The 27,767-nt window shown below is 49.2% G+C and overlaps 1 protein-coding gene across 6 annotated transcripts in view; it reads right to left on the bottom strand.

Moving 5' to 3' along the window:
* The window catches only part of LOC125725299 (receptor-type tyrosine-protein phosphatase mu-like), a 149,579-nt gene that overhangs the window by 36,196 nt on the left and 85,616 nt on the right, over positions 1 to 27,767 (bottom strand). For 2 of the 6 annotated variants that reach the window (XM_049002130.1, XM_049002127.1), the window contains exons 12-16: positions 22,426 to 22,699; positions 20,226 to 20,262; positions 18,965 to 19,039; positions 12,302 to 12,437; positions 11,040 to 11,069 (exon numbers count right to left, since the gene is read on the bottom strand). In XM_049002130.1, coding sequence (XP_048858087.1) covers positions 11,040 to 11,069; positions 12,302 to 12,437; positions 18,965 to 19,039; positions 20,226 to 20,262; positions 22,426 to 22,699 — 552 coding nt within the window. The remainder of the gene's footprint in view (positions 1 to 11,039; positions 11,070 to 12,301; positions 12,438 to 18,964; positions 19,040 to 20,225; positions 20,263 to 22,425; positions 22,700 to 27,767) is intronic. The other 4 variants (XM_049002132.1, XM_049002128.1, XM_049002129.1 and 1 more) reach the window with 3 other exon arrangements.

Consider the following 27,767-nt stretch of genomic DNA (forward strand, 5'->3'; position numbering starts at 1 on the left):
TCACTAGCTGATAAATCACCTTACTAAGAGATGCTTATAGGTGCTACTGTAAAACTTGTACTTTAAAAGCCATTGATATGAATGCCTTAAATTGGTGAAACCCTTTAAGCAGACAAATCCCTTTTTTAAGTATGTCCCAGAGCCAACTACATAATGGGAGTGAGGATGATGACATCTGACACATTGAGAATGTGTGCTTTAGTCTACAGGTTAATACAATCTCCTATTAGCCATTAATGACCACTGATTAACTTCTGGAATCTCCAACCGAATTAAACTTTAAAGACTCATTATTTAATCTGAAGTTTAAATTTCAGATGTCTAAATAAGAGATAACTTCATTACATAACCATCAAACATGAGTAAGAATCATTATTCATCTTCGCCATTAAAGCCTATTTCTTTTATATAGCGCTTTTATTTTGACAGTGTAATTAAAGTGAAAGGTGCTTGTGCGATGCGCAGTGTGATCACAGCACCTTTGGAATCTGCATCATTTTCATGGCCCATCCATTGTTTACAGACAGCACAGTGCCTTGGAAGGGAGAGCTACTGCCTCACACATGCAAAGCTGAGGGTTCGAATCCCCCTTCCGATGGACTGGATCATTTCTATTGAATGATATATTTCTCTTACTGTGATCTGAGGGGTAATGTTGTTTATTTAGTATATGCTTTTACCCAAAGTGACACATATTAGAGAAAGTTGGGTCAGTCTCTGGAGCAGTTTGAGTTACAGGTCTTGCTCAAGGACCCAGTGCTGAAAACACTGGGATTTGAACCACCAACCTTCTGTTCACAGGGATGGCATCGAAACCTATTGAGACACACACAGCCGAAAACCTTCATCAAATTCAAAATGAGAAAATAAATTCACATTATTGCAATACTGATATTTCCGAGGGGCCACCTACCCCTGCCCAAAATGGGAATCACTGCGAACAAAACTGGAAACATGTAGGAGTGTGTTTGGTACAGATGGGGACTCCACGCTGATTTTAACAGCATGAATTGCTGAAGTTGTAACCTTCCCTCTTTGTACTGCGTAACCAGCCAGGTTACCCGTGGTGTACCAGGCAGGTATGCCTACATATCATTTCTGATGTTTCAGATCTTATGTTTCTGCGTTTAGCACGCTCAGGCCAATCTCCCTGAAGGACACCCCCCGGTGGGCCTGCTACCTATAGCTCATGCTCAGTAGATAAATCAATCCGGGCAAAGTTCCCAGCTTCGGGAAGCATCCTCAACAAACCCGTTGAGATTCCGCAAGGAGACGCACAGCAATGCAGTCACCAAAAGCACGACCTTAAAAGAGCCACCTGCGCAGAGAGATGACAGCATACCTGCGGTTTAACAGTCATTACCAACTGCGACATCAGACATGCTCTGCCCTGCATGCAACTCACAATGTGCCGGGTGCCTGAATCATAAAGTCGGGAATCACTGAGCGAAGGAGAGTCAAGAGAGCGGTGCTCATCGCCACGGGGCAGAAGACTGTGACAAAACCTCCTCTCTCCCAAGAAAGAGCCCTTCCTCTGATTTACAGCCATTAACGATCAAGTTACAATCAGTAAAATTAAAAAAATTTAGCTGATTCTGAAAGAGGATTATGACTCTTTGGAGCTCTAGGTAAGACTCTGTCTGTCTTCACCACTATGGGAGCTTTACACAAATTTTTACAAAAAATTTCTCAGGGCATAAATAAAAATTATGTTCAGACAGATAACCAATCAGACTGTAGAAGAGGTTCAAGAATCTGGAGGAGATGGGAACAAGACATCTGATTGGTTGATCTTGTCTCCTCAAGTTGCTGGGACCCACCTCCTCAATAATCTGACTGGTTATCTCTCAATCAGTCATTCTTCCTTCTGCCCTCAGAACATTTTTGTGTGAGCAAAACTACCACAAGCATTTTCACCTGCCTTCAAGGTGAGGCAAATGTCCTACAGCTACTGGGTCCTATTGGTGGTCAGACTCACCTGTTTCCTGAAATACAACATTCTCCAAAGCAACTCCAACCACCAGACAAAAAAAAAAATGAATGAAAACTTAGTAGAGAGGAACTCGGAATAACACTATGACTAGATAAGATATTACAGTCTGATAATCACAGGAATCAGAGCCTATCAAATTCCTCCGTATTTCCAAGATCCCTCTGAAGCCCTAAAACACAGGTAACTCCACACGTCACCGGAATGAAAAGTTGGACCTGGAGCAGCTGAAATCCTCCAGCGGGCTACTGCTGGCATCAGACGATGCCCGAGTGAGTGAACACTCACGTCAGAGTCCGACCCTTCCTGAGGGGGGGGGAGAGGTCGTAAAACGTAAAACATGAACACGCTCATGATTAAAACAAAAATGTCACGGAGGCAGATGTTCCACACCGGCTACATAAAACACAGCACAGAGACCCAGAATGCAACAGTGTGGGTGCAGGGGAATGAGCTTATCATTCTCAGCTGCAATATTAACCAGGATAAATTACACCCGTGACATTAAACATGGGCTGTAGCCGATGACAACTACCCAAGGAGGGTGTGTGTGTTTCCACGGAGAACCTAATGGGAGATTCGAGACAGGCGAACGGCGCAACACTCATTTGTTTATCTGTCCTAAATGAGAGGGTATGAGAGTCTTTTTCCAGGCACTGGGATCTTGTCAGCGCGGCTTGTAATTACAGCTGCAGGTCTGCCGGCCTCCCGCTCACACGAAAGCTGACTCATCCGCTTTGCCGTACCTACAGAAAATGTGCCGCGCGTCTCCTCGCTGGGGAAAAACACAGCCAGCTAAACGGTACCGTGCTGCCCGGACGAGGTGAGCGGTCGGCGGAGCCAGCACCAGAAACACGGAAATACCGCGGCGGGTTTCAGGGAGCAGGTTTTAGACTTTGGAGTAGAAAAAGAGAGTAAAAATAAGGAAGGAGCTGGGGGGGGGGGGGGGGGCAGCTGCCGCGGTGTCCCTGTGAAGTCCGCACCGAGTGGCTCCCCGGTTTACGGGCCACTGAGGAAAACAAGCTAGTCAAGTCCAAAAAAACCCAGCGTCCATACAACTGGCAGGTTCCCCGCAGGGCCGGGGGTGAAGCTCAGTCTGCCCGTCATCAGATCAACTCACATCACTTTATGTCACATCACTTTATGTCACATCACTTTATGTCACATCACTTGACACTTGGCGTGTGGAAAACTTGTGCAAAATCCCACAATAGAAGTGTCGAAATGTAAAAGAAACTGGCCAACCTGAAATAAACAAAAATGTACGAGTATACAGTACTGTAAAAATGAAGTGTGCAAATTAGGACCTATAAATAGAATGAATGCACATATGAGTACAAGCGTGGTTGTCGTGGATACGGATGCTTCCGAGTGGTTTCATGAGTTCACTTTCGGATGGTCTGGGGAAACAAAAAAAAAACTGTCCCAGTCTAAGTTCTGCATGCACAGCAGCTGGCCGCTGGTACTGAAATAGAACAATCCACTTATCCATGTTGCCATGTGTTGTTTTTTTATTCCTTCCTCTACATGAACCTTCGCGACAAAGCCTTGCTGTGGTAAATAAGTTCTCTAGTGAGGTTAGAAAGTTCAGAAAAAGACGACTCCGTTTGAACACGCGCTCATTAACGGGATCCGTGTGCTGGCAGGCTGCAAAGGGAAGTCCATGTGGTACGCTGCGGAGAAACCCCGCAGAATCCGTTTCAATTTCCCACGATGCCCGGCTGGCCCTCGCTGACCTAGCGGCCCGAACCCCCGCATCCGTTTCAGAAAAAGACTAAAATAAACGCTGCCAGATAAAGGGGCCGGAGACGTGACTTTCACAGCGTGTCACCGTGGAGTCTTAAAAGCTCTACAGCCACAGAGGACAGAACCGCGGCCCGACCGCACCCACAATGCATTTCTTCGTAAATAAATGAAAGGGATTGGGATGCAAACGCTGGTCGGAAATCATGCCCTCCTGGCTGCTGAGTCCAGCTGCAGGCACCGTCATCTTTCATGTGCGCAAGGACAGATCATTTCGTTCACTGAAAATATTTTAAGCCATCTAAATAAAAGTGTTAATGGTTTTTTTGACAGGGCACGGGGAGATTTTTAATGACATCTTCAATTTACATTTGATTATTAGAATTTGACCTGCATTGTGGCTTAAATATTTAGAGATAAAGCGTGAGATGAGATTTTCATTGACTTTCATCTGTTAAACATGACTGATTGTAAAACTTCGAAACCTTAATTGTTCGAGCGTGATTCGCCGTTTAACACCAGGTGTGAATAAGTCATGAACCAAATTCTAATGTATAATTTTGCTAAAAATGTCAATTTTCAAAGAACTGTGAGCATGAATCAAGTCTGCGTGTACGTCACTGTGCCTCATCTCCGGATAGAGATGTTGGCTAATCAGCAGAGAGCCTTAGACACACAGTTCTTAACCTGTGCAATAAACTCCAAGGAGCTTCCTGTCTGATCGTGGCTCACTGCACTCCTACTTCTCACGAACTCAGAGCAGATCACGCAGATTTCCGGGCGTCACTTTTTGAGGTTAAGCCTCCCCAGCGATAAAGCTGAGGTGTTTCCGGACAAACAATGAGGAAACCACTCTGCGCTGAGGGGAAAATGAGGGTTAAGGGGTCTAAGGGTAATTGCAGCTTAAGTCAAACCGCAATACACCTGACCCCCTATCTCAAACACCCACTGTGCACCTGACCCCCTGGCACTGCGTTCATCACTGGCACTCCCGAAAAAGTCACGCTACAGCAAACCTGCGATCACACTGGATCAGTGCCCCATTCAACCACTCGTTACTGTGGATTTATTTAAGATGGGGGGTTATAATTTATACAGAGGGGGTCAACATTATCATCAACCAATGATACGTTTTGAAATCGCTGAGTGACAGGGGAGTGGACCAATGGTCCTGCCCCTGTATATGTCCCAAGACTCAAACTGAAATGGAGTGCGCTGTAATTCCACAGGACGTGCCCTGACACGTGCCCTCGTCAAGTTCAAGAAAAGGCCCCGATGCAGATAACAGCTGCCCGCTACGGCTCTCTCCTCCTTCACTCCTCTTTATCTCCCTCCCGACGCCGTGCTTCTCGCTCCAAACTAATGTGAATCCCTCGCTGCAGATAATGTGACCGTTCTGTGCTCGTCGGATTTAATTAAGGAGCTTGGTGCAGGCGACACCTCCCATTAAGCGACCTCGGCTAGGCGAGCCTGTCCTTCCCGCCCCAGAGCAGCGACGTTCCCAATAAACATCTTCTCCGCTTGTCATTTTGCCAGCTACTACGCTTCCTTCCCACGCAAAGTGATCAAATGGATGCGACCGAACTACACAAAAACCAACAGGAAACATACTGTACTGAAATAAAAAAAAAACATATATTATAAATATCAGGAGTTGGCCACACAGTGTACTTGACAGGCTCATATATATTACAAACGCAATTTGTTGATGCTTTACATTAACAGCAGTTTCATAATGCATTCTTAAAGCATTCATAGAACATTCATAAGCATCATGCAAGTACAGTAAAATACCGTTACAACGGAGTTTAAGGGACCTGGCAAAACGGTCCTTTATATCCAAAGTCCGTTATATCCAGAGTTGCAGTACGCCAAAAACACAACTACAGGACACCATTTCCTCATGCCACACCCCAGCAGACACACTTGAGGTAGAGATTATTATATTGTACGTGTAGTAATCCAGCTTTACCTGACCAGATGCGTGACTGTTAATAATCCCGACTACATATGTGTGTTGGATATCACCGGCACGCCCGGCACCTTGCAAATGACAATACAGTCATCGGACTTATCCAGGATGGTGATGAGTCTGCATATCGGCGGGAGGTTGGCCTGCTGGTGTTCAGTACAACCTGGAGCTTAACATGCTCAAGACTGTGGAGATGACAGTGGACTTTAGGAGGCACCATCAGGCACTTCCCCTTCCTCTCACCATATCAAACAGCCCTGTGGCAACGGTGGAGACCTTCAAGTTTCTGGGAACAATCCTTTCCCAAGACTTGAATTGGGAGCCCAACATCAACTCCGTCCTCAAAAAGGCTGTACTTCCTCCCCTAAGGCAGTCGCTACAGAACTCTGTATACAAAAACCACCCGGCATAGGAGCAGCTACTGCCCTGAGGCAGGAGCTACAGAACTCTGTATACAAAAACCACCCGGCATAGGAGCAGCTACTGCCCTGAGGCAGGAGCTACAGAACTCTGTATACAAAAACCACCCGGCATAGGAGCAGCTACTGCCCTGAGGCAGGAGCTACAGAACTCTGTATACAAAACCCACCCGGCATAGGAGCAGCTACTGCCCTAAGGCAGGAGCTACAGAACTCTGTATACAAAACCCACCCGGCATAGGAGCAGCTACTGCCCTGAGGCAGGAGCTACAGAACTCTGTATACAAAACCCACCCGACACAGGAGCAGCTACTGCCCTAAGGCAGGAGCTACAGAACTCTGTATACAAAAACCACCAGACATAGGAGCAGCTACTGCCCTGAGGCAGGAGCTACAGAACTCTGTATACAAAAAACCACCCGGCATAGGAGCAGCTACTGCCCTAAGGCAGGAGCTACAGAACTCTGTATACAAAAACCACCCGGCATAGGAGCAGCTACTGCCCTAAGGCAGGAGCTACAGAACTCTGTATACAAAAACCACCCGGCATAGGAGCAGCTACTGCCCTAAGGCAGGAGCTACAGAACTCTGTATACAAAAACCACCCGACATAGGAGCAGCTACTGCCCTGAGGCAGGCGCTACAGAACTCTGTATACAAAAACCACCAGACATAGGAGCAGCTACTGCCCTAAGGCAGGCGCTACAGAACTCTGTATACAAAAACCACCCGGCATAGGAGCAGCTACTGCCCTGAGGCAGGAGCTACAGAACTCTGTATACAAAACCCACCCGACACAGGAGCAGCTACTGCCCTAAGGCAGGAGCTACAGAACTCTGTATACAAAAACCACCCGACACAGGAGCAGCTACTGCCCTAAGGCAGGAGCTACAGAACTCTGTATACAAAAAACCACCCGGCATAGGAGCAGCTACTGCCCTAAGGCAGGAGCTACAGAACTCTGTATACAAAAACCACCCGGCATAGGAGCAGCTACTGCCCTAAGGCAGGAGCTACAGAACTCTGTATACAAAAAACCACCCGGCATAGGAGCAGCTACTGCCCTGAGGCAGGAGCTACAGAACTCTGTATACAAAAACCACCCGGCATAGGAGCAGCTACTGCCCTAAGGCAGGAGCTACAGAACTCTGTATACAAAAACCACCCGACACAGGAGCAGCTACTGCCCTAAGGCAGGAGCTACAGAACTCTGTATACAAAACCCACCCGACACAGGAGCAGCTACTGCCCTAAGGCAGGCGCTACAGAACTCTGTATACAAACCCACCCGACACAGGAGCAGCTACTGCCCTAAGGCAGGCGCTACAGAACTCTGTATACAAAACCCACCCGACACAGGAGCAGCTACTGCCCTAAGGCAGGCGCTACAGAACTCTGTATACAAAACCCACCCGACACAGGAGCAGCTACTGCCCTAAGGCAGGAGCTACAGAACTCTGTATACAAAACCCACCCGACACAGGAGCAGCTACTGCCCTAAGGCAGGCACTACAGAACTCTGTATACAAAAACCACCTGGCATAGGAGCAGCTACTGCCCTGAGGCAGGAGCTACAGAACTCTGTATACAAAACCCACCCGACACAGGAGCAGCTACTGCCCTAAGGCAGGAGCTACAGAACTCTGTATACAAAAAACCACCCGGCATAGGAGCAGCTTCTGCCCTCAGGCCATCACCCTCTTATACAGCTAAGCTGTATCAGCTCTGTCAATTTTTCCCCCTTAAACTCTGTTTGCACTCAACCTCGCACCTTGAACTTGTACAGTGTTACCCATGTGTGTATATTTCAAATTTTATTTCTTCCATCCATCCATTTTCCAAACCGCTTATCTTACTGGGTTGCGGGGGGTCCGGAGCCTATACCGGAAGCAATGGGCACGAGGCAGGGAACAGCCCAGGACGGGGGGCCAGCCCATCGCAGGGCACACTCACACACCATTCACACACACATGCACTCCTACGGGCAATTTAGCAACTCCAATTAGCCTCAGCATGTCTTTGGACTGTAGGGGGAAACCGAAGTACCCGGAGGAAACCCCACGACGACATGGGGAGAACATACAAATTCCACACACGTGTATTATCAATCAATATGGGGAAATTATTGTTTCACATATGCCATCATACGAGTGAGAGCAAGCTTGAGGTCACAGCAGAGCAGAGAGTCAGCCAGCATGCAGCAACCCAGGAGCCTGTTTAAGGACCCAACAGCAGCATCAGTCTGCTGACCCCAGGATTAGATCTGGTGACCTTCTAAACATGCAAACTCCACACACGTGACCCAGGCAGAGACTGGAACCCGGGTCCCAGAGGTGTGAGGCAACAGTGCTAACCACTGCACCACCATGCCGCCCCCAATTAAATTTTTTGTAGTGTAATTTATTGTTCGTATTGTGTCATTTATTGTATGTGTATTAGGGAGTCTCTAGCAGCCAGAACCCTTGGTGAATAAACACACTTGGCGAATACAGCTGATTCTGATTCTGATTGTAGGCGGAGCCTGCATGTCCGTTATAGCCAAACAAAACTACAGCTAAAAGCGGCCCTGGGGACCAAATTGTTTGTCCATTATAAGCGAAATTCCGTTATATGCGAGTCCGCTATATCCGATGATTTTTCTGCATGTTCCTAAAGGCGCACGGCCGGGACCAGTGGACCTTGTGCGTTATAGACGATATTCCGTCATAAGCGAGTCCACTATAACGGAATTTTACTGTATACTAAGTGTTTACATACTGCTTATGAATGCATTATGAATGCATTATGAAGGTGCACGGAATGTTCTATCAATGTATAATGAATGAATTACCATTTATTTATTAAGGAGATGCTATAACCTAAAGTAAGGCACAATGTAAAAGCAGAGCTAACCAGGCCTTGGAGCAAGTGGGACCCAATGATGAAATTACTCCGCGGACTCTGGGACTGGAACCAGTGACCTTCTGATCACAGATACAGAAGCCCCACACCATTCCTGAGCATTAATACTTCAAGTATAGATGTGATTCAGGATTAACCAAAAAATGAATATCATACCCATTTAGAGAAATGATATATAACTTGTAACGGGGAGATAACCTTTGGATAAGGATTAGCTCAAGCAGCACAACATTAAATGTGTTATAAATGGGAAGTGAATCTGGCACGAATTCCGCTACATTTCAGCTCTGGCAGCACCGGCGGCCGTGAGCCGTCTTTGGGCGCCAGTGTTTGTGACCTTCTTATTGCTTTAGTGTTAACGACGCCTTTTCATTCTCTTTCATAATGTGCTTCTTTGGTCTATCACAATAAGTTTCAAAGGTGGAGAGGACTATATCAGCGGTCGCGGACAGCGTGCGGGGGTGGGGTGAGGCTGAGAACGACGCTTTGAGGCTGGCCCCGAGCTCTCCATGACGACATGGTCCCCCCCACCCCGGGCCCTCGCTCTACCGCCTGCTGCGGGATCAAAGTGACACTGGTCAATATTTCATTAAACTACTCGCATGTGTAACAGCTCAATTTCGGACACGGGCCGCTAATGCTCGATACGAACCCGCGCAGCTGCGACCGCAGAGAGCCGAGCTGCGGAACATGGAGCCGTTTAGCACATTACACTTTAAACGGTGATGCTTAGCGGCCCAAACCGGATCCGCGGGGCGACGGGAAGGGCCGCTAACGAGCTGAGCACATGCGTGTGGCGGCGGCAGAGAAGCGGCTACGCTATCGGAACAGATTAAGACAAATCGTCTGATTGCGTAGAGGGAACTTATGACTGCCTTCTGTATACGCCGCTTACACGATGCTATAGAAGCTTCTAGAGCAGGCGGAAAAAAGTGCATCAGGTACCTCTCCGGTGTCATTTTAAAGCATTTAGTCACAAATAAAGCAGGTCGGTTGCAGAGTTGCTAGATTCAAGGCAGAAGCGTTCAGATGGATGCGAGTGGAAGGTGTGCATGCGACTCTAAACATGAGTAAATGGAAGAGAAAAGGAAGAAAAAGAAAAGGGAAAACAGGCAGGTCCTAACAGGAGGGACAAAAGGACAAGGATGGGGTGTGGTGAGAGAGGCTGGGGGTGCAGGGCGGCCATGTTGGTGCCCGGTTATGGGTTAAGCAGGAAAAGCGGGGGTGCTGCCTTCCTCACATGCCCAAGGACCTTTCTGAGGAACGGGAATACCAGCCTTTTCATGGAGCGATGCACCAGAGTGCTGGAACAAACCTTTCCTCTTGCCAATAAGCAACGGCATGATTAAAAAATGGATCCATTGCTCCTCTACATCCAACACGTTCAGAGGGGTTAAGAAGATGCAGAGGCCCAGGAACTTAACAAGGTATGAACATTACATATTAGAAACTTATCAAGGTCCTCTTTCAGAGTAAATAGCTGCTTTTAAAAAAGACAGGCATTTTCAATTACAGATTTTGACAAATCAAATGAAAGCAAGATCGATGTGGTCATATTAAATTTCAGAAGCCATAAACTATTGATTTTTTTTTTGTTTTGTCTTGCAATGTCTGGAGCCAAAAGGATAATCTCTCCTGAAGAGGCCAGCAACAGATAAAGAGTTATGCTTTTTAAATAAAATTAAAACTCGAAAGCATGCAAGGACACGTATGCGGCCATCCATCTGTCCTTGGCGGGGGACTCGAAGCTCTTAGCTACATGAAAATGCCTGTCTGAGGCCTTGGTGGGGGGTGCGGGGGTGGGGCATCTCGAGTCTGCGGAAATGCAGCGGGGGGTCACTGGCAGCTATGTCAACTCCCCCCTACCTCCCCCCCCCCCTCAGTTCTCAGTGAGGACTGGGATCACTAGGATCTGAGGGGGGGGGCAGGTTGGAGAGAGGAGTTCCCTGTAGTCATGCATGGAAGAGGCGTGGCGTGAAGCATGTTGCTAACGTAGCACAAAGCGGTTACTTACAGGTAGTAAGTGTAGGAGTGATAGGTTCTTCTGCCGAGTGGGGTGGAGGGGGGTTAAGCAGTGTTGGGGGAGGAGGGGGGGGATGGGATGGAAGGAAAGAAAAGTAAAATATTAATGTCTGAAAGTAGAAATGAACAAAAGCAGATATGGTGACACAAACTTAAGGTTAACTCGTGACCGTGAGGGCGAGGTGATCGCTGTTAGCATTCACACGCGCCGCTGAGCAACGTGGCGGGGGCCCTGACCTGCCACACGACGGGTCGGGGACATTTCAGGCTAACGAGGAGACCGTCGCCGTCACTCGGAATCAATATGAGGACTTACGAATTAGTAAGAAAAGGGAGTAGCTAAGAGAGACGTCTACGGGTGTTATGAAGAAAGATTAAACTGATCAGCAAGAAGTCGGGGCGGTTTTTAACGAAGACGCTAAGGAAAATTAGCTTAGATGCAGCTTTTAAATGCAGTTAACCTTATCGGTGAGCTTTAGGATACACATACATAATACATTCATTATGCAAACAGCAGTCAGGGAATGGGCAGGAAGGTGTGATGTGTGCCATAACAGTGTAAAGGAAACGAACATCGCACTCCTATCCAGTTACTGCGCCCCTCTGTGTGCAGGGGAGGGGATTGCTGTTGTGGTGAGGAATTCTAAAGCCTTTCCTTAGCCGGAGACTACAGCAAACGCCTGTAGCAACATGCCCAAGGACTCTCTTTGAGGCTCTCATCAATTTTTCTGTCTTATCTACTGTTCTTTTCATGAGATAGGCCTCCGAAATATATCCCAAATCCAATTCCCAGGTCATTAAAACAGTGACATTTGTTTGAGCATGTCATACAGTGGAATTAATTTTTCATCGCAGACAGCGCACGAATGCTATATACCGTTTAATGGATGCTATCAATGTGATCAAATCAATTATTCAGCATTCAATTGACAGTGCATCTGTTTGAGGGTAAAAAGGGAATCAGGGCAAATTAATTTGATCCTGCTTTTATGTACAGATATACACTCTCAGACTACTAAATCTCTTTTGCTTTGGACCACTTAAAATAACAAAATGTTGCCAGCAGAAGTTTTGGATTTTGCCGAGATGTTAGACAAGCAGCGTAATCCATACAAAATTCCGCAGAACAAACTTTAACTAATCATTTAACCCCATAACGGGTGGGTCCAGGGATGTATATTTGTTTGTTATCTGAAATAGATTGTGGGTATGACTCCTGTTTTTATCAAGAATATGCTGGATTGAGGGCCTTACCTTTTCTTCATGATCAGAACCACCCCCAAAAAGATAATCACGAAGAGTAGGATGCCGGCAATGGCCCCTGCGATTTTCACCGTGTGGTCCGACTGCTTCTCTGGCTCCACTGCGTCCGGCTTGCGTGTAGCTGCCCCTGCAATGAGTGATGCGTCAGCAGCTAAACCACACAGCACCCAGCTTTCCAGTGAGATGACTGTTTACACTCCCCATTACAGCAAAGTACCTAATTGCATGCCTGGGTAACAAGAGAAACCCTATAACAGACACAGGTGTAGGATCCTAAGCTTGTTCTCTTCCTGTTTTTTGCAACAGCGGTCCGTGCATTGGAACGGTACGTGAATAGTCAGATTACCAGTGATCAGCATCTTAGTGACCAATCGGACATCTTGAACCTGAGCTCTCGAGTATCTCTGCGACTGTCATTCAGACCAAACTCATGCTGCCGAGAGTCTTGTATCACCATCCGAGTTGAATTTCAGAAATCGACTGCTGGGAAAACAAAAAAACAGCACTACTCTAAACTGCTGTGCGAGACAAACGTTTAACAGTCCAACAGATTGATTAAGCTGACAAGTTAAATACTGATACGCAACTAGGAGCAGACAGAGTGATAAACTGATAAGTCGAGTGGGCCGACGTGGAGAAAATGCAGCCAGCTGGCCCTTTAAGGACGAACCGCGTGTTTCCAGCATCCCAGAGCGTTCCGCCTTATTGGGGCCACTGGGCTTTGATGTTTACATGGATATAACACCTGACGTGTTAGTCTGTGTGAGCAAGGAGGCAGAGTCTGAAATCCCAGCTGTCATACGGGATTAAAGCACCGAGACCACATCCTAGCTACCCTACCTTATGAAGCTGCTTTATGCCGTGTACGGTACACTCCGAGCCGGAACACATCGCCCTCATGTCTCAACGTTCAAACTAATGAACCTCAGATTAAACCCTCTGATACAGTAGTAAGGACTAGCGCGGAAAACTGAGTATTTAATTCATCCTGTCAGACCAGTGCTGGAGACCTTAAGTTAATAATATTAGATTTTGCCAACAAATATGTCTATGTGCTATATATGTCCACAAACAAGAAAGTGGAAAGTCTGGAGAAAGAAAACTACCTTTAATACATTTCTTTGGCACAATATTACATGCAAAATTAATAGTTTCCTATTTAGTACTGAACAACATATTATATAATCATATTTTATATGCCTGACATTCTTAACCAGTTAGTATTGTGTACTAACCCAGTAGTTTTCTCCCTTAATGACTGATTATCACTCCTTATTAGCTTGCACCCCTGACAGACACACACACACATTTGTAGCGTGTTTCAGCATCTCTTGTTTGGAACAATAAGTGCTTCTCCTAGCCCTGATATTCAGATGTGGGTCACATGTGGCGCGTGCCGGCAAGGGAGACTCCAGAGCAATTCCACAAGCGGCAAGGCAGAGGTGGGTGGTCTCCGCCTGCAAACACACGTTTAATATCTGCTCAAACGAGATAACCGACACCTAGCAACGGGGCCGCGTTTCCACGGCTCCACGAGAGATCTGTGCGGGCTGTTTGCGCAATAATATGAGGGGCTGCCTGATGAAACATCCATTTCCTCTCCCGGAATGAGTCTGGGATGAAAAACCGTCGGGGCGCCCTTGGGACGGCCCGCTCACTCGGCCGGGCCGGACCCACTGGCTCCCCCCTACGGTAGCATTTAAGTTAGACAGGCGACAGCATGTGGCCCACATGTCTCTACACTGCCCTGAGCGGGATGATGGAGAGTGCATGGGCCACAACCAAAGCGGCTGACGCTCCAAAGCTGGGGCCCCATGCTTCTTGAGCAGCATCCCAAGACCTGCTGAGAGCACTGGGCCGGAAGGAGACTTTTTCACCTGGCCCCCCACAGGACACTGTCTCACCTTGTCTCTATCGCCCCCCACAGGAAACTGTCTCATCTTGTCTCTATCGCCCCCCACAGGAAACTGTCTCATCTTGTCTCTATCGCCCCCCGCAGGACCCTGTCTCACCTTGTCTCGATCGCCCCCCGTTGGACACTTTCTCACCTTGTCTCTATCGCCCGCTGCTGGACACTGTCTCACCTTGTCTCTATCGCCCCCCGCAGGAAACTGTCTCATCTTGTCTCTATCGCCCCCCGCAGGACCCTGTCTCACCTTGTCTCCATCGCCCCCCGTTGGACACTGTCTCATCTTGTCTCTATCGCCCCCCGCAGGAAACTGTCTCATCTTGTCTCTATCGCCCCCCGCAGGACCCTGTCTCACCTTGTCTCCATCGCCCCCCGTTGGACACTTTCTCACCTTGTCTCTATCGCCCGCTGCTGGACACTGTCTCACCTTGTCTCGATCGCCCCCCGTTGGACACTTTCTCACCTTGTCTCTATCGCCCCCCGCAGGACCCTGTCTCACCTTGTCTCCATCGCCCCCCGTTGGACACTGTCTCATCTTGTCTCTATCGCCCCCCGCAGGAAACTGTCTCATCTTGTCTCTATCGCCCCCCGCAGGACCCTGTCTCACCTTGTCTCCATCCCCCCCGTTGGACACTGTCTCATCTTGTCTCTATCGCCCCCCGCAGGACCCTGTCTCACCTTGTCTCTATCGCCCCCTGCTGGACACTGTCTCACCTTGTCTCCATCGCCCCCTGCTGGACACTGTCTCACCTTGTCTCCATCGCCCCCTGCTGGACACTGTCTCACCTTGTCTCCATCGCCCCCCGCAGGACCCTGTCTCACCTTGTCTCCATCGCCCCCCGCTGGACACTGTCTCACCTTGTCTCCATCGCCCCCTGCTGGACACTATCTCACCTTGTCTCCATCGCCCCCTGCTGGACACTGTCTCACCTTGTCTCCATCGCCCCCTGCTGGACACTGTCTCACCTTGTCTCCATCGCCCCCCGTTGGACACTTTCTCACCTTGTCTCTATCGTCCCCCGTTGGACACTTTCTCACCTTGTCTCTATCATCCCCTGCTGGACACTGTCTCACCTTGTCTCTATCGCCCCCTGCTGGACACTGTCTCATCTTGTCTCTATCGCCCCCCGCAGGACCCTGTCTCACCTTGTCTCTATCACCCCCTGCTGGACACTGTCTCACCTTGTCTCCATCGCCCCCTGCTGGACACTGTCTCACCTTGTCTCCATCGCCCCCTGCTGGACACTGTCTCACCTTGTCTCCATCGCCCCCCGTTGGACACTTTCTCACCTTGTCTCCATCGCCCCCCGTTGGACACTTTCTCACCTTGTCTCCATCGCCCCCCGTTGGACACTTTCTCACCTTGTCTCTATCGTCCCCTGCTGGACACTGTCTCACCTTGTCTCTATCGCCCCCTGCTGGACACTGTCTCACCTTGTCTCTATCGCCCCCTGCTGGACACTGTCTCACCTTGTCTCTATCGCCCCCTGCTGGACACTGTATCACCTTGTCTCATCTGGTCTTGATCTCCCGTCTCCTTGGTTTTAAGCTAGTCTCTCGTTATCTATGCTGGCTGCTTAGACAAACACTTCCTACTTAAGTTCAGCCTAGCCCAGGTCGCACTGAAAAAGACAAATCTATAACTGACCACTCTCCTTCTCTGTAGTTCATGGTTCCTCTCTCAAGAGGTATATATTATTACCTAAAGGAAGGATCACAGATCACCAATGAGACCAAGACATCTGGCTAAAGAGGGAATTCTCAGTTTTTTCTAACACATCCACAAAACACAATACATAATTCAGCTAAAAATCAGGAGCATCTTTCAAAGATGTGCGGAGATGTTCTGGGACGTGCTGTAGCCATGGAGCCCATCTGATGTCACTCAGAGGTAGCACCCTGGGACTTGCCAGCTCCCCATCATCTGCGGTGAGGCCACTGTCGTGCTAAACACCACCCCCCCCCCCCCCCACTGATGAGGGGGCTCTCAAAGCTGCACCCCAGCGCTCAGGAGCCACGCGGTCTGGTGGGGTGTGACTGAGCTAAACACGTCAATGGCAGCAGCTGCTCTGAGGACATTGAACTAGCCCAATTCCTTCCTGGTAAAAGAACAACAAAAATCAGGGGCAACCGGAGGAGAATCAGGGGGAGAATTACAGGGAGAATGCAGGAGAGAACCACAAGGGTAACTGGAAGGAGAACCATTAGGAGAATGACAGAGAGAATCAAGGAGAGAAGCACAAGGGTAACTGGAAGGAGAACCATGAGGAGAACAACAAGGAGAATCAGGGGGATAATGAGAACCATGGGGAGAATAAGGGAGAGAACCACAAGGGTAACTGGAAGGAGAACCATTAGGAGAATGACAGGGAGAATCGAGGAGAGAAGCACAAGGGTAACTAGAAGGAAAGCCATGAGGAGAACAATGAGGAGAATCAGGGGGATAAGGAGAACAACGGAGAATTTCAGAGAAACATGAGGGGAACAAGAATGAGAATCATGGGGAGAACCCTGAGGAGAAACATAGGGAGAGAATCAAGGAAAGAACCATGTGGAGAACTACGGGGGAACCATGAGGAGAACCACAATGCAGACCATGAGGAGAGTAACTCGAGTGTCTGAAAAGATCGCAGGCTGGAGCTCCACCTCCTCAGCACACACCATTCTGTCTTCCTTATGATATCATCTCATCTTTCATTATTTCTAAGAGCTCATGGACCCTACAACGTGCATCTTTGTCTTACAGGCCGCTTTTAGTGCAGTACGCCGGCGAGAAGAAAAGCCTCTCACCTTCGGTGTGGAGCACAGTAAATATTTAAATGTAATTCCCTGAGAGCTGGCAGAACATCACAGCTTTTTTCATGCATACTTAAGCCCCCCTGCACCGTGTTTTTCGGCTGTTCCACACCCACACACTGACACGTTCCCACTTTCACGTCGCAAGCCGGACATCAGCGATGCAGAAAAACATTGACATTTGAGCTCCGGTGACACAGCGCCTGCCATGCAGAGACTGGTAACTCTGCACCTCCTGACACCAAACATGAAAAAGGTACTGGACTGTATTATTCAGGCGGGAGAAAAAACCTGGAATTCTGAACCAGTAACGGCCAACCAGGAGCCAATGGGAAGCGGGAAACGGCAGCAAGGCGACGCGTTTGAGTGACGCTCTGTGTTTCCATGGCAATTGATCTCTAACTCTTCCATGCCTAAGAAAATGAAGGGGGTTGAAAACCCACGTGACCCTTGGTGAACTGCTCGCATCGTTATGGTTTAAAAAGGACCAGCTTCGGTTATTTGAGAGCCTCTAGGGAGTTCAGGGAGAGAGTCCATACACTCCTTAAGATTTCATCTAAAGGTTTTTGGACACTAGTTATCTGTTTTTAAGCTGTGGCTTGTTCCTATGCTTAAAGGATGCTTGTACCCTGACAGATTTCTCGTGCCATTGAAGAGTCCCCGGTCTGATTCTCTCGTGCCCCTGCCCCCTAGGCAGGTCTCTACCCCAGATCCGGCCCCAGCAGAACAACGCTGGCAGATCGGCACAGACACAAACCCACTTACCGGTAAGAAGGCACGCTCAGACCTCCTGGCCTGGAGAGCAGGAGTGCAGTGGGATATGAGTGTGTGTGCGTGCATGTGGGACGAGCACACGCACTCACCCACACAGGTTTGTATTCATATCTTTGGTGGGGACCCTCCGTTCATTTATCTGGGAAAATCCCTAATCCCAACAATGACGACCTTAACCCCCACCCAGCCCTAACCTTAATCATAAGTAACCAATCAAAATACAAGTCTTCTGGCATTTTTAGTTTTTTGACTGCAGTCGCAGATTTTTATGAAATGGAGGTTATCCTTTTGAGGTCCAGAAAAATGTCCCCACAGGGTAACAAAGTTAAAGACTATAGGGAAATCAGGTCCCCACAATGTAATAATCATAAAAACACACGGATAGCAGACAGCACACATGCACACTGGCAAGCAGAAACGCAGAGTTCAGGGACCCCCCATGAGACAAAAAGTAAGGGGGATCTGGGGGGGGGGTCCCCTCCCATTAGAGCTCAGGAACCCCCCATGAGGCAAAAACTAAAGGGAATCTGGGGGGGGTCCCCTCCCATTAGAGCTCAGGGAACCCCCATAAGACAAAAAATATGACTGTTGTCAAGCTCCCTTCAAAAACTTTTACTGTGGCCTCCCCAGACCTCACCCCCCCCCCTTGATTAATATCTTTTGCGACTGACACTTCACCAGAGGTGGAAAGTTCAGGTCCAGAAAGTCCAAATCCTGACCAAGGTTTTGTTTCAACCAACCAATTCAGTATAGAGTCACAGTCATGGAGTCACAGTCATAGAGTCACAGTCATGGAGTCACAGTCATAGAGTCACAGTCATAGAGTGCCAAAACTGGTTGTTTGAAACAAAATTTTGGTTGTGATTTGTACTTACTGGACTTGAACTATCAACCTCTGCACTCCAGCCCACCATCCTCTTCTATATTACTCAATACCAGCATCCCCCCCCCCCCCCCCCCGCCCCAAGACCTCTAGCACAATTCGAACATTGCACATAAATACACGACACAAAGCACACAGATACATATGAACACAGAGAGCAGTGTGGGTCAGCCCCTATGGAGAAGGTAGTGGGACAGACAGCTCGCAGCATGCTGGAAGAAGGACAGGGACAGGCAGAGAGGAAGGTGACGTCATTCAGAAGAAGCAGGAAGCGTACAGCTGAAGGTCTGACCTGTTAGTTGGTTTTCACCAGCCGCCGGGGCGATGCGATTGTAGGGTGTGGTGAGCTGGGTCACTATGATGGCAGCTAAAGGCCAATCAGGATCCAGGCCGGCATGCAGAGAAAGAGAGCAAGACTGAGGCGGGGGCCTTGCAGCCCCCGCAAGGCCTACGAAGCCACGGCAGGGTGAGAATTATCATCGTAATGACAGAGCGAGAACTCGCAGGGTGCACAAGCGTTAGAGGAGCACTGTGAGGCCACTAGAATGGAGGGAAAAGGTAATTTCAATTTTAATAATAACCTGTAGGCGTGACGGGCTGGCCGGCAGATTCGTTAGGATCCGGCACTGCTTAACAGACGCCCCCTAACCTGGCCTTAGACCTGATGGAGTTCAGAAACTGCTCCCCAGGCAATGGAGACTGAGAAATGCTTTCCCCTTATGATGTAACACCAGGAGGACAAGGAACGGTTTCATTTTCCAACAAAAACATTTTCACTAGGCTTCGCCGTGCTTGGTCACAGCACCGCCAGCCTGACTCGGTTACCAGTCGAAAGACAGCGTCTGGGGAAAAGACTGATAAGTTTACAGGAAGTGACATCAGAAGGGAGTCTGGGCCTGTAGCATCTATAATGGCTTTGACTGAACAGAAAGTCTGAAAACACTGATTAGTGTGAGTGCAGCGGAGCACACCGTGCTTCAGACCAGACTGCCCAGGGCCAAGCCTTGCTGCTCAGCTATCTGGGGAGGGGGCTGCCAGGGGCCCGTTAATCCCTCAAGGGGTCTGGTCTGCTAAAAAAAAAATTTTTTTAAAATTTAATCCATCGTGGCTGATATTCCCCAGACAGGCCTGCCATGGCCACGGCCAATGAGCTGTCAGGGCCGTCCTCATCCCACGTGACCGAGGCGGAGGGTTAACGGAGAGAAAAGTAAACGAGGCTTCCAGGCAACCTCCAAACTGCGGAAGCAGCCGTGGGGTATAGAAGATTCCAGAAGAAAAAAAACAAAACGAAGCTCTTATGACAATAGTAAGGGTTCAGAGAGGAAGACCTCCCCAGGTAGTAGGGTGATGAAAAAAGCAGCGCTAACCACAAACATAGATATTAGCAACTTTCAAAATGAAAGTCTGGTAAGTTAGGGAAGGTTCTGGAATTTGCTTTCCACTCCTGGAAAACCAGAATGAAGCCACAAACAGGTGTTGGGAGCCCATTGTGTTGCCCCGAGCAAGCAACCCATCCCCCCTCCCCCCCTCTCTAGCGACCCCTACAGTCCTACCTTTGGTGGCCACGCGTACACAGTCGATCTTGGTCTCCTGGGGAAGACAGAGAAAGGGCCAGATGAGTCACTGTCTGGCTGGTGGAGATGGAGATGGAGATGGAGATGCCCCCTCAGTGAGGAAGGAGCCACAGGCATGCTGGGGGCTTTGCTCATTTCTCCCCCGCTGTGCGGGGGCTCTCTGGAGCGTGAAAAACACCAAGCCACATCCCGGGATAAGCCTCCTTGCTGTACATGCTGCCTGGCAGGACGCCGTCCCCCGGCTCCCCAGGAGAACCCCCCCACCCGACGGAGCCGTAGGCCATGTTCTTGCATCTGTCATACGCCGATGCTCAGGCCATGATCCTGGGATCCCGAAGCCCATCGGACAGGCCGGTGCATGAGGGGAGGCCCAGAGCAGGACCAGCAGGTACCAAACACCTCGCGGAATTGGGGAGCAAAGCGATACCGGCGTGTCCCTCCCCCTGCACCACGGCCCTTCCCAGTGTCATGACCACCCTTTGTCTAAAGGAATCCATAGTTCTCAAAACAAGAGAGTGTGGGAGATGACGAACAGAGTCCCCTTCTGTTACCGTTAAGACGAGTAAGCTCATCTGACCGGACAGCGAGCAGCACGACGCATTAAACGCGACGGCCCCCATCGATTTTTGCCACATTGGGCTGGCCCGGTATCGTGTGGGGAAAACACCATGTTCACCCCCGAGAAGTCCTTCCCCAGGTAGGGCATGTCTGCACGTCGCGGCTCGTTGCGTCTGCCGCTTCCATTAACAGCAGCCGGCAACGCAGCAAAGAAAGAGATTGCAAAGTCACACCTTTGCAGCATTTACATGAATAAGTCATTAAAGCTAATAATAATTACGCTAAAATACAGTTTAACGCTAAACATGCTACATAGGAAATGCTCAGTCCATCCAGGCCGTTTCCCCATGTGACATCGCTTTATCGTTATTATTATAGTTATTATGGTTGTTGCCTCACGTTATGCGCACACGTTAAATATGGAGGCTTCTCTACTTGCGGCTCCCAGCTGCCACTGCTGCAGTCCAGCATAGACATTTTAGACTAATAACAGACTAAGTTCTCTCTCTCAGAGAGTCTATTCAGCCGCTCTAACACGCAATTTCCTCTCTTTTCAGTAAGTTCCAGGCCATTCTATTGCGCCGAGGGAGGTCCGTAACCGGCCTTCCTGTTCACCGGCACCCCTCGCTCCAGAAGCATGCTGAGCACCTTTGACTGTCTGAGAAGGGGGGGGTGTAGTGCTACTTTGCTGTCACAAGCTGTCCCTTGCAATGGCCTGGGGGTCACCACTCCCCTCCGCTGCGTGGCCTTTCAGGGGACCTGACCTGCCTGACATGTTAATCATACTCATTTGTGTCCGCTGACCATGAAGTGATGTTAAAACCAGGCCTGGTGTTGGAAAGCCAGATTCGGGGACTAAGTGGGGGACTCCCAGGGACACGGACAGACTACATGACTCGCGGGCCACCTTACAGAACTTCCTGAGAGCTTTTACCATTCACTGCAGTCACTCTAACCATCTAAAGACGCATGCATCTATGGTGAGAGCCAAGCACTTACTGTCAGTGTGTGCATGCACACCAAAATCACTTCAACTTTACATACGATTTACACCAAGGGAATTGACGGAATCTATCGCCATGAATGTTGGACGGATGTAACATATTTCAGCGTTTCTTAAACCTATTTGTCCTGGGGTCTAGTCATGTCAGGCTTTGGGGCTGCAGGGCCCTGCATAAACGACCGCCCCCAACCCGCGGATGCATGCATGCATGCATGCATGGATGGATGGATGGATGGATGGATAGATAGATAATTATTACTAGAGATAATAATAATAATATCAATAATACTATTATTGCTATTACTATTATCATTATAATTATTGTTATTACTATTATTATTATAATACCTGACCTGATCTGACTGAATTTTGATTGGTGCAGAAGCGAGACCCTGCGGACCGGCAGGAACCCTCTCACGGACCGGCACCGATCCCCAGCCCATAGTTTGACAAACGCTGACATATTTGACATTAGCCGGAATCTGCATGTAGGCCTATCGATCTACCCTGGCTAGCATTCAGTTGTCCTCTCTTGGCTTCACATGGCCAGTGAACACGCCCCCCCCCCCCGTCAGGTGCAGTAGGACGTGGACCCCCACACCCCGCCGGAATCCTCACCCCGTTGGCGCTGCTGACAGCCTGGTAGTAGATGCTGTAGCTTTTGTGGGGCAACAGCGGTGCATTCCAGTAGCCGTTGTAGGTGCGGTTGTCCCCGATGCTGAAGGGTAGAGGCATCTGAAGACCCCCGCTTGGGATCTCGGCCGTGAAGTAGTAGGGCGAGTTCAGCAGTGTGGCGTTCTGGAAGTGGATGGGCACCGGGTAGCAGCGCAGGATCTCCGGCGAGCTACGGGCCCTGCGAGGCCGCTCGTCCTCCACCACCACCTGGTACACGCTGCAGGGGTGTAGAGAGAAGGGGGCCTTACCAACCTCACCGTGAGTGTTTGACAGCGAGAGAATGTCTACCTTTACCCATGAGTGAACGTGCGTTAGTGTGCGTCGTTTCTTTAGCTGTTGAGGTTGGGAAGCATCTGCAGGGTCCACAGCAAACCAATTACGGCACGATAGAGCAAGCTGTTCAACAGCTGGGTCCCGTCGAAGCAACAGGCCGCTAACAGAAGCCCTCGACGCTGCACTCAGATCGAAGGGGAACACACTCCAACATCTGCGTACTCAAGGTATCTGCAGATCACTAACTGTATCAGAAACTAGGGCCAACTTAACCCTCCAACATCTGTTTATATCTGCAGCTTTGACAGTATAAGAACCTCCAGAGCTACATACAAATGACCGGCATGGAAGCACCTTCCTTGTCTGACAATGGTATGGTAGCGCAATGTTGTATCAGGCAGGAGGTCGATGGCCGCTCGACACGGGTAGAATTACGACGCGGATTCTGTGTGAAAGCCGGCTGTCTAAATGCGGCTCCGGAAAGCACAACTTCGCACGTGCGTCATTCAAACGCTGCGAAATAACTCTCCGGAAGGCCATATCCTCCAGTGCAGGACAGCGTTTCTTTTAATGACCAATAACAAAAGAAGCGACTATTTTATCTCGGCGGATAATTGCTCTCTGCGTTTACCAACTGGGAATGATGTTGTAAAAAAGAAAAAAAAAAAAAAAGAATGAATGAATGAAAGGCTTTGCTGTGCTGACGCCTGATCAAATAAGCCTGCCTCCCCGGCCCCGTCCATGCCCGGGCGGCGGGGAGGATATTGGCTGCCGAGGAGCGTGGGAGATAAATGAAATCGAACTGGAATTACAGGGAGGCCACGGCGACAAGGCCTTTCATTAGCACACGGCACACGGGCAGCACGGGGGACAGCCAAAGCTGAAGGACCTCAAATAGGATTCCTCAGCCCTCCGAGCGACGCAGGACAAATTAGCTTTGCGAGCATCCAGACCTTCACTCTATTTGCTGTTTAATAATTTAAACACCTAAAGGTCAAACATCTTGTTTCCCCCCCCCCCCCCCCCCCCATCTCCTCCCTTTATCAAAGCCCCGTGGTTAGAAAGAGTAGCTTCTCTGTGAGCAGAAACCAAGTCGACCCAGTTGGGGGTGTTATTTAATCTCGTAGCACGTGCCGTAGGAAGGATTAACGCAATCAAGTGCAGGTACTGAGCTGCTGTGGGTCGACGTACAGCTGAGCGTTAGCTGCAAATTGCCAACGAAAACATGTACAGGCCACTGTAGAATTAGGAATGTGTTTTGTCTTCAAAATCAAGGACTATTCCTGTTTTCCTAGGAGAGGATTCATAATCTGCCGGAAAATGCTGGCATCCATTGAAGTGCTCTAATTATACAGCTGCCTGAAGAAACAAAATTAAAATGAAGATTACAATAAAAAAAAAAAAAACGGATCCATTCTGTCCTGTGACCTGTAAACGGATTCGATTCACAACAAGAAAGTATTTCAGCAAATTCAGAAATTCCATTAAAATGTGAACGACACCAAGAGTATACAAAATGGCTTCCAACGGGGTGTAACACTCATATTCTGACAATGACATGCTAATTTGGCGATCGTTATTGTCTTAATTAGTTACATATTATCCTTTATTTAATTTAGACTTTCATGTCATGCACAGTCATGCTTGAATTAACTCCTGTAAAATTAGTGGGATCTTTCTGTTCCACACAAAAGCAGTTTTCTAATTACCAAGTTATTAATCAGAAAAATACACGAGCAAGATAGAACACGCTGCTAAGAAGAAAGTGAGACCCCACCACCCACCCTACAAGACCTTCACCAACTCCACCTGCAGCCACCATCAATCCTATGAGACCTTCACACCTACCCCACCTGCAACCACCACCAGCCCTACAAGGCCTTAACACCTACCCCACCTGCAATCACCACCAGCCCTACAAGGCCTTAACACCTACCCCACCTGCAACCAGCACCAACCCTACAAGATCTTAACACCTACGCCACCTGCAACCACCACCAGCCCTACAAGGCCTTAACACCTACCCCACCTGCGACCACCACCAGCCCTACAAGACCTTAACACCTACCCCACCTGCAACCAGCACCAGCCCTACAAGACCTTAACACCTACACCACCTGCAACCACCACCAGCCCTACAAGGCCTTAACACCTACCCCACCTGCGACCACCACCAACCCTACAAGGCCTTAACACCTACCCCACCTGCGAGCACCACGTACCCCACCTGCAACCACCACCAGCCCTACAAGGCCTTAACACCTACCCCACCTGCGAGCACCATGTACCCCACCTGCAACCACCACCAGCCCTACAAGGCCTTAACACCTACCTCACCTGCAACCACCACCAACCCTACAAGGCCTTAACACCTACCCCACCTGCGACCACCAGCAGCCCTACAAGGCCTTAACACCTATCCCACCTGCGACCACCAGCAGCCCTACAAGGCCTTAATACCTACCCCACCTGCGACCACCACCAGCCCTACAAGGCCTTAACACCTACCCTACCAGCGAGCACCACGTACCCCACCTGCAACCAACAGCAACGCTATGAGACCATAACACCTACCCCACCTACGAGCACCACCAGCCCTACAAGACCTTAACACCTACCCTACCTGCAACCACCACCAGCCCTACAAGACCTTAACACCTACAGCCATCTGCAACCACCACCAGCCCTACAAGGCCTTAACACCTACCCCACCTGCGAGCACCATGTACCCCACCTGCAACCACCACCAGCCCTACAAGGCCTTAACACCTACCCCACCTGCGAGCACCACGTACCCCACCTGCAACCACCACCAACCCTACAAGGCCTTAACACCTACCCCACCTGCGACCACCAGCAGCCCTACAAGGCCTTAACACCTACCCCACCTGCGACCACCACCAGCCCTACAAGGCCTTAACACCTACTCCACCTGCGACCACCACCAGCCCTACAAGGCCTTAACACCTACCCCACCTGCAACCACCACCAGCCCTGCAAGACCTTAACACCTACAGCCATCTGCAACCACCACCAACCCTACCACAGCTTACTCTGCACCTACGTGTAACGTATGTCCTGCTGGGCCCAGATTTGAAAGTTCAGCTGCATGTGTGGAGAAGGCGACCCACCATCTCCCTGACAGATAATCCTAAGTGACCAGGCTTGTGTCTTCAGCACCAGAAGCTGAATCCCCCCCCCCCCTTCCAAATACGCTCCGCCAAGCTCAGCCCTGGCTGGTTCCATGAAAGCATCCTGTTCTTCCTCAGCTGAAGCTCATTACACAACCTTCTCTGTATCAACAAGCTCCCCAGCCCCTCACCCTGACCTTTCGATTGGCGGTCAATATGATGCAGCGCTGCACCTGGGTGATAAAATCGCATAATGTGAAATATTAATTGCTGTGGATGTGCTAATGTGAAATATCAAGTTAATTACAGTCCCATACTGGAAATAAAAGCTGCAAGGCAGGAACAAGGCCACCATAAAGTGTCCCCTAAAACAGGACAGGAGTGAATGGGATATTTACAGCAGATTGAAAGGCTACCTAAAGGCCAGTCATAACACACAGGCATGAGCTGAATTATCACAGTGTATCACCCAGTGTCCTGCCACGGCTGTATAGAGGGGCAGGGGCCAAATGGGGTACAAGTGACAGCTGAAAGCTGATTGGTCCCCCAGAGTGCCGACTCTCCTGTCACTCACCGATTCAAACCATATCATTGGCAAATGATAAGGTTGACCCCTCTGTACAAATTAAGGCCCCCTCTTTCCCCGGAGAGGCGTCCCTGAAGCTAGGGATTTGTGCCAGCCGCTGGAAGGTTGCTGGTTCAAATCCTGCAAATGTCTGGAGTGATTCTACTCCGTTCGGACCTAGAGCAAGGCCCTTAATCTGCAATTGCTTCATCTTCGGTATGATGTTAATTTACATCCAGCCCTATGAGGAGGTCCTCCAACTCCAACAGGATGGGCACCCCAGCCGCCGGAAAAAAACTCAGGTACCGTCCGCCACATGCCTGCACTCAGGTTCTCATCCCTGAGGTGGTTTGTCGTTTGGTGGGTGTGGCAACCTGCTGTAATCAGTGCGTACTCTTTATGTCTCTCTTACGGTCTCCCCCGCCCCCCCACTTTATTGCTCTCTAACACAAGCATAGCTGGACTTTGCACGATTAAGAAAAACGCCAAGCTGGAAACGAACTTTTACTTCGATAAAAATGTGCAAAAAAATAAAAAATAAAACATCAATCGACAGAGACAACAGAAACATTTAAATCCCAGTATCTGTTCATGGTGCAGAATCACCATTTTAATGGTGCTATTATGAAACACGAGTGATGCCGGTATTCTCCATAATCCATGTTCTGATGGCGTGTGGTATCCTGCAACCATCAGAGCTCACCAGAACGGCTCCAACGAAACAAATTCCTCCCTGCTATACCGTCCTGAACCATCATACTGCCTAACCTCACCCTGGAACTCCACTTCCTTTCTTCCTTAGCTTTTTGAAAAAGCGATCATTAGGCGAGTATTTAAGATGAAGAATTACCAGCGTTGTTTTTACTCCTAATTCTGATTAAATATGCAGGGCGCCATGCACGCATCCTGCACGATCGCGCTTTTTATGCAACAGCACGCATTTTTGCATAATCTCTCCTGCAGCCAGCCTCCGAACGTTTCCGGATCCCCGAGCCGCTCGCATCGCCGTTCCCGCCTGCTGGGCGCTTAGTGCAGTCTGACGGACCGCGTTCATTAAGCGACGCACTAAATTTGCTATGCCGCGAGTTCATAAATAAAAAAAGACTTCCAGTAACCGCAAAAAAAAAAAAAAAAAAAACACACTCAGAAGAATGCTTGCCCAGCTTCACTCAAATACCTGTTGTGATTAATAAAAGAAGCAACTTTAAAATCACCCATCAAATACCTCCAGTGTTAGTTTGGCAGTTAACATGCCTTCAGCTGAAATTCTGAATGGGGCAGGTATCACATTTCAGCAGTTAAACCTAATGCATATA

Source organism: Brienomyrus brachyistius, unplaced genomic scaffold (genome assembly GCF_023856365.1).
Source record: "Brienomyrus brachyistius isolate T26 unplaced genomic scaffold, BBRACH_0.4 scaffold64, whole genome shotgun sequence".
NCBI classification, from domain to species: domain Eukaryota; kingdom Metazoa; phylum Chordata; class Actinopteri; order Osteoglossiformes; family Mormyridae; genus Brienomyrus; species Brienomyrus brachyistius.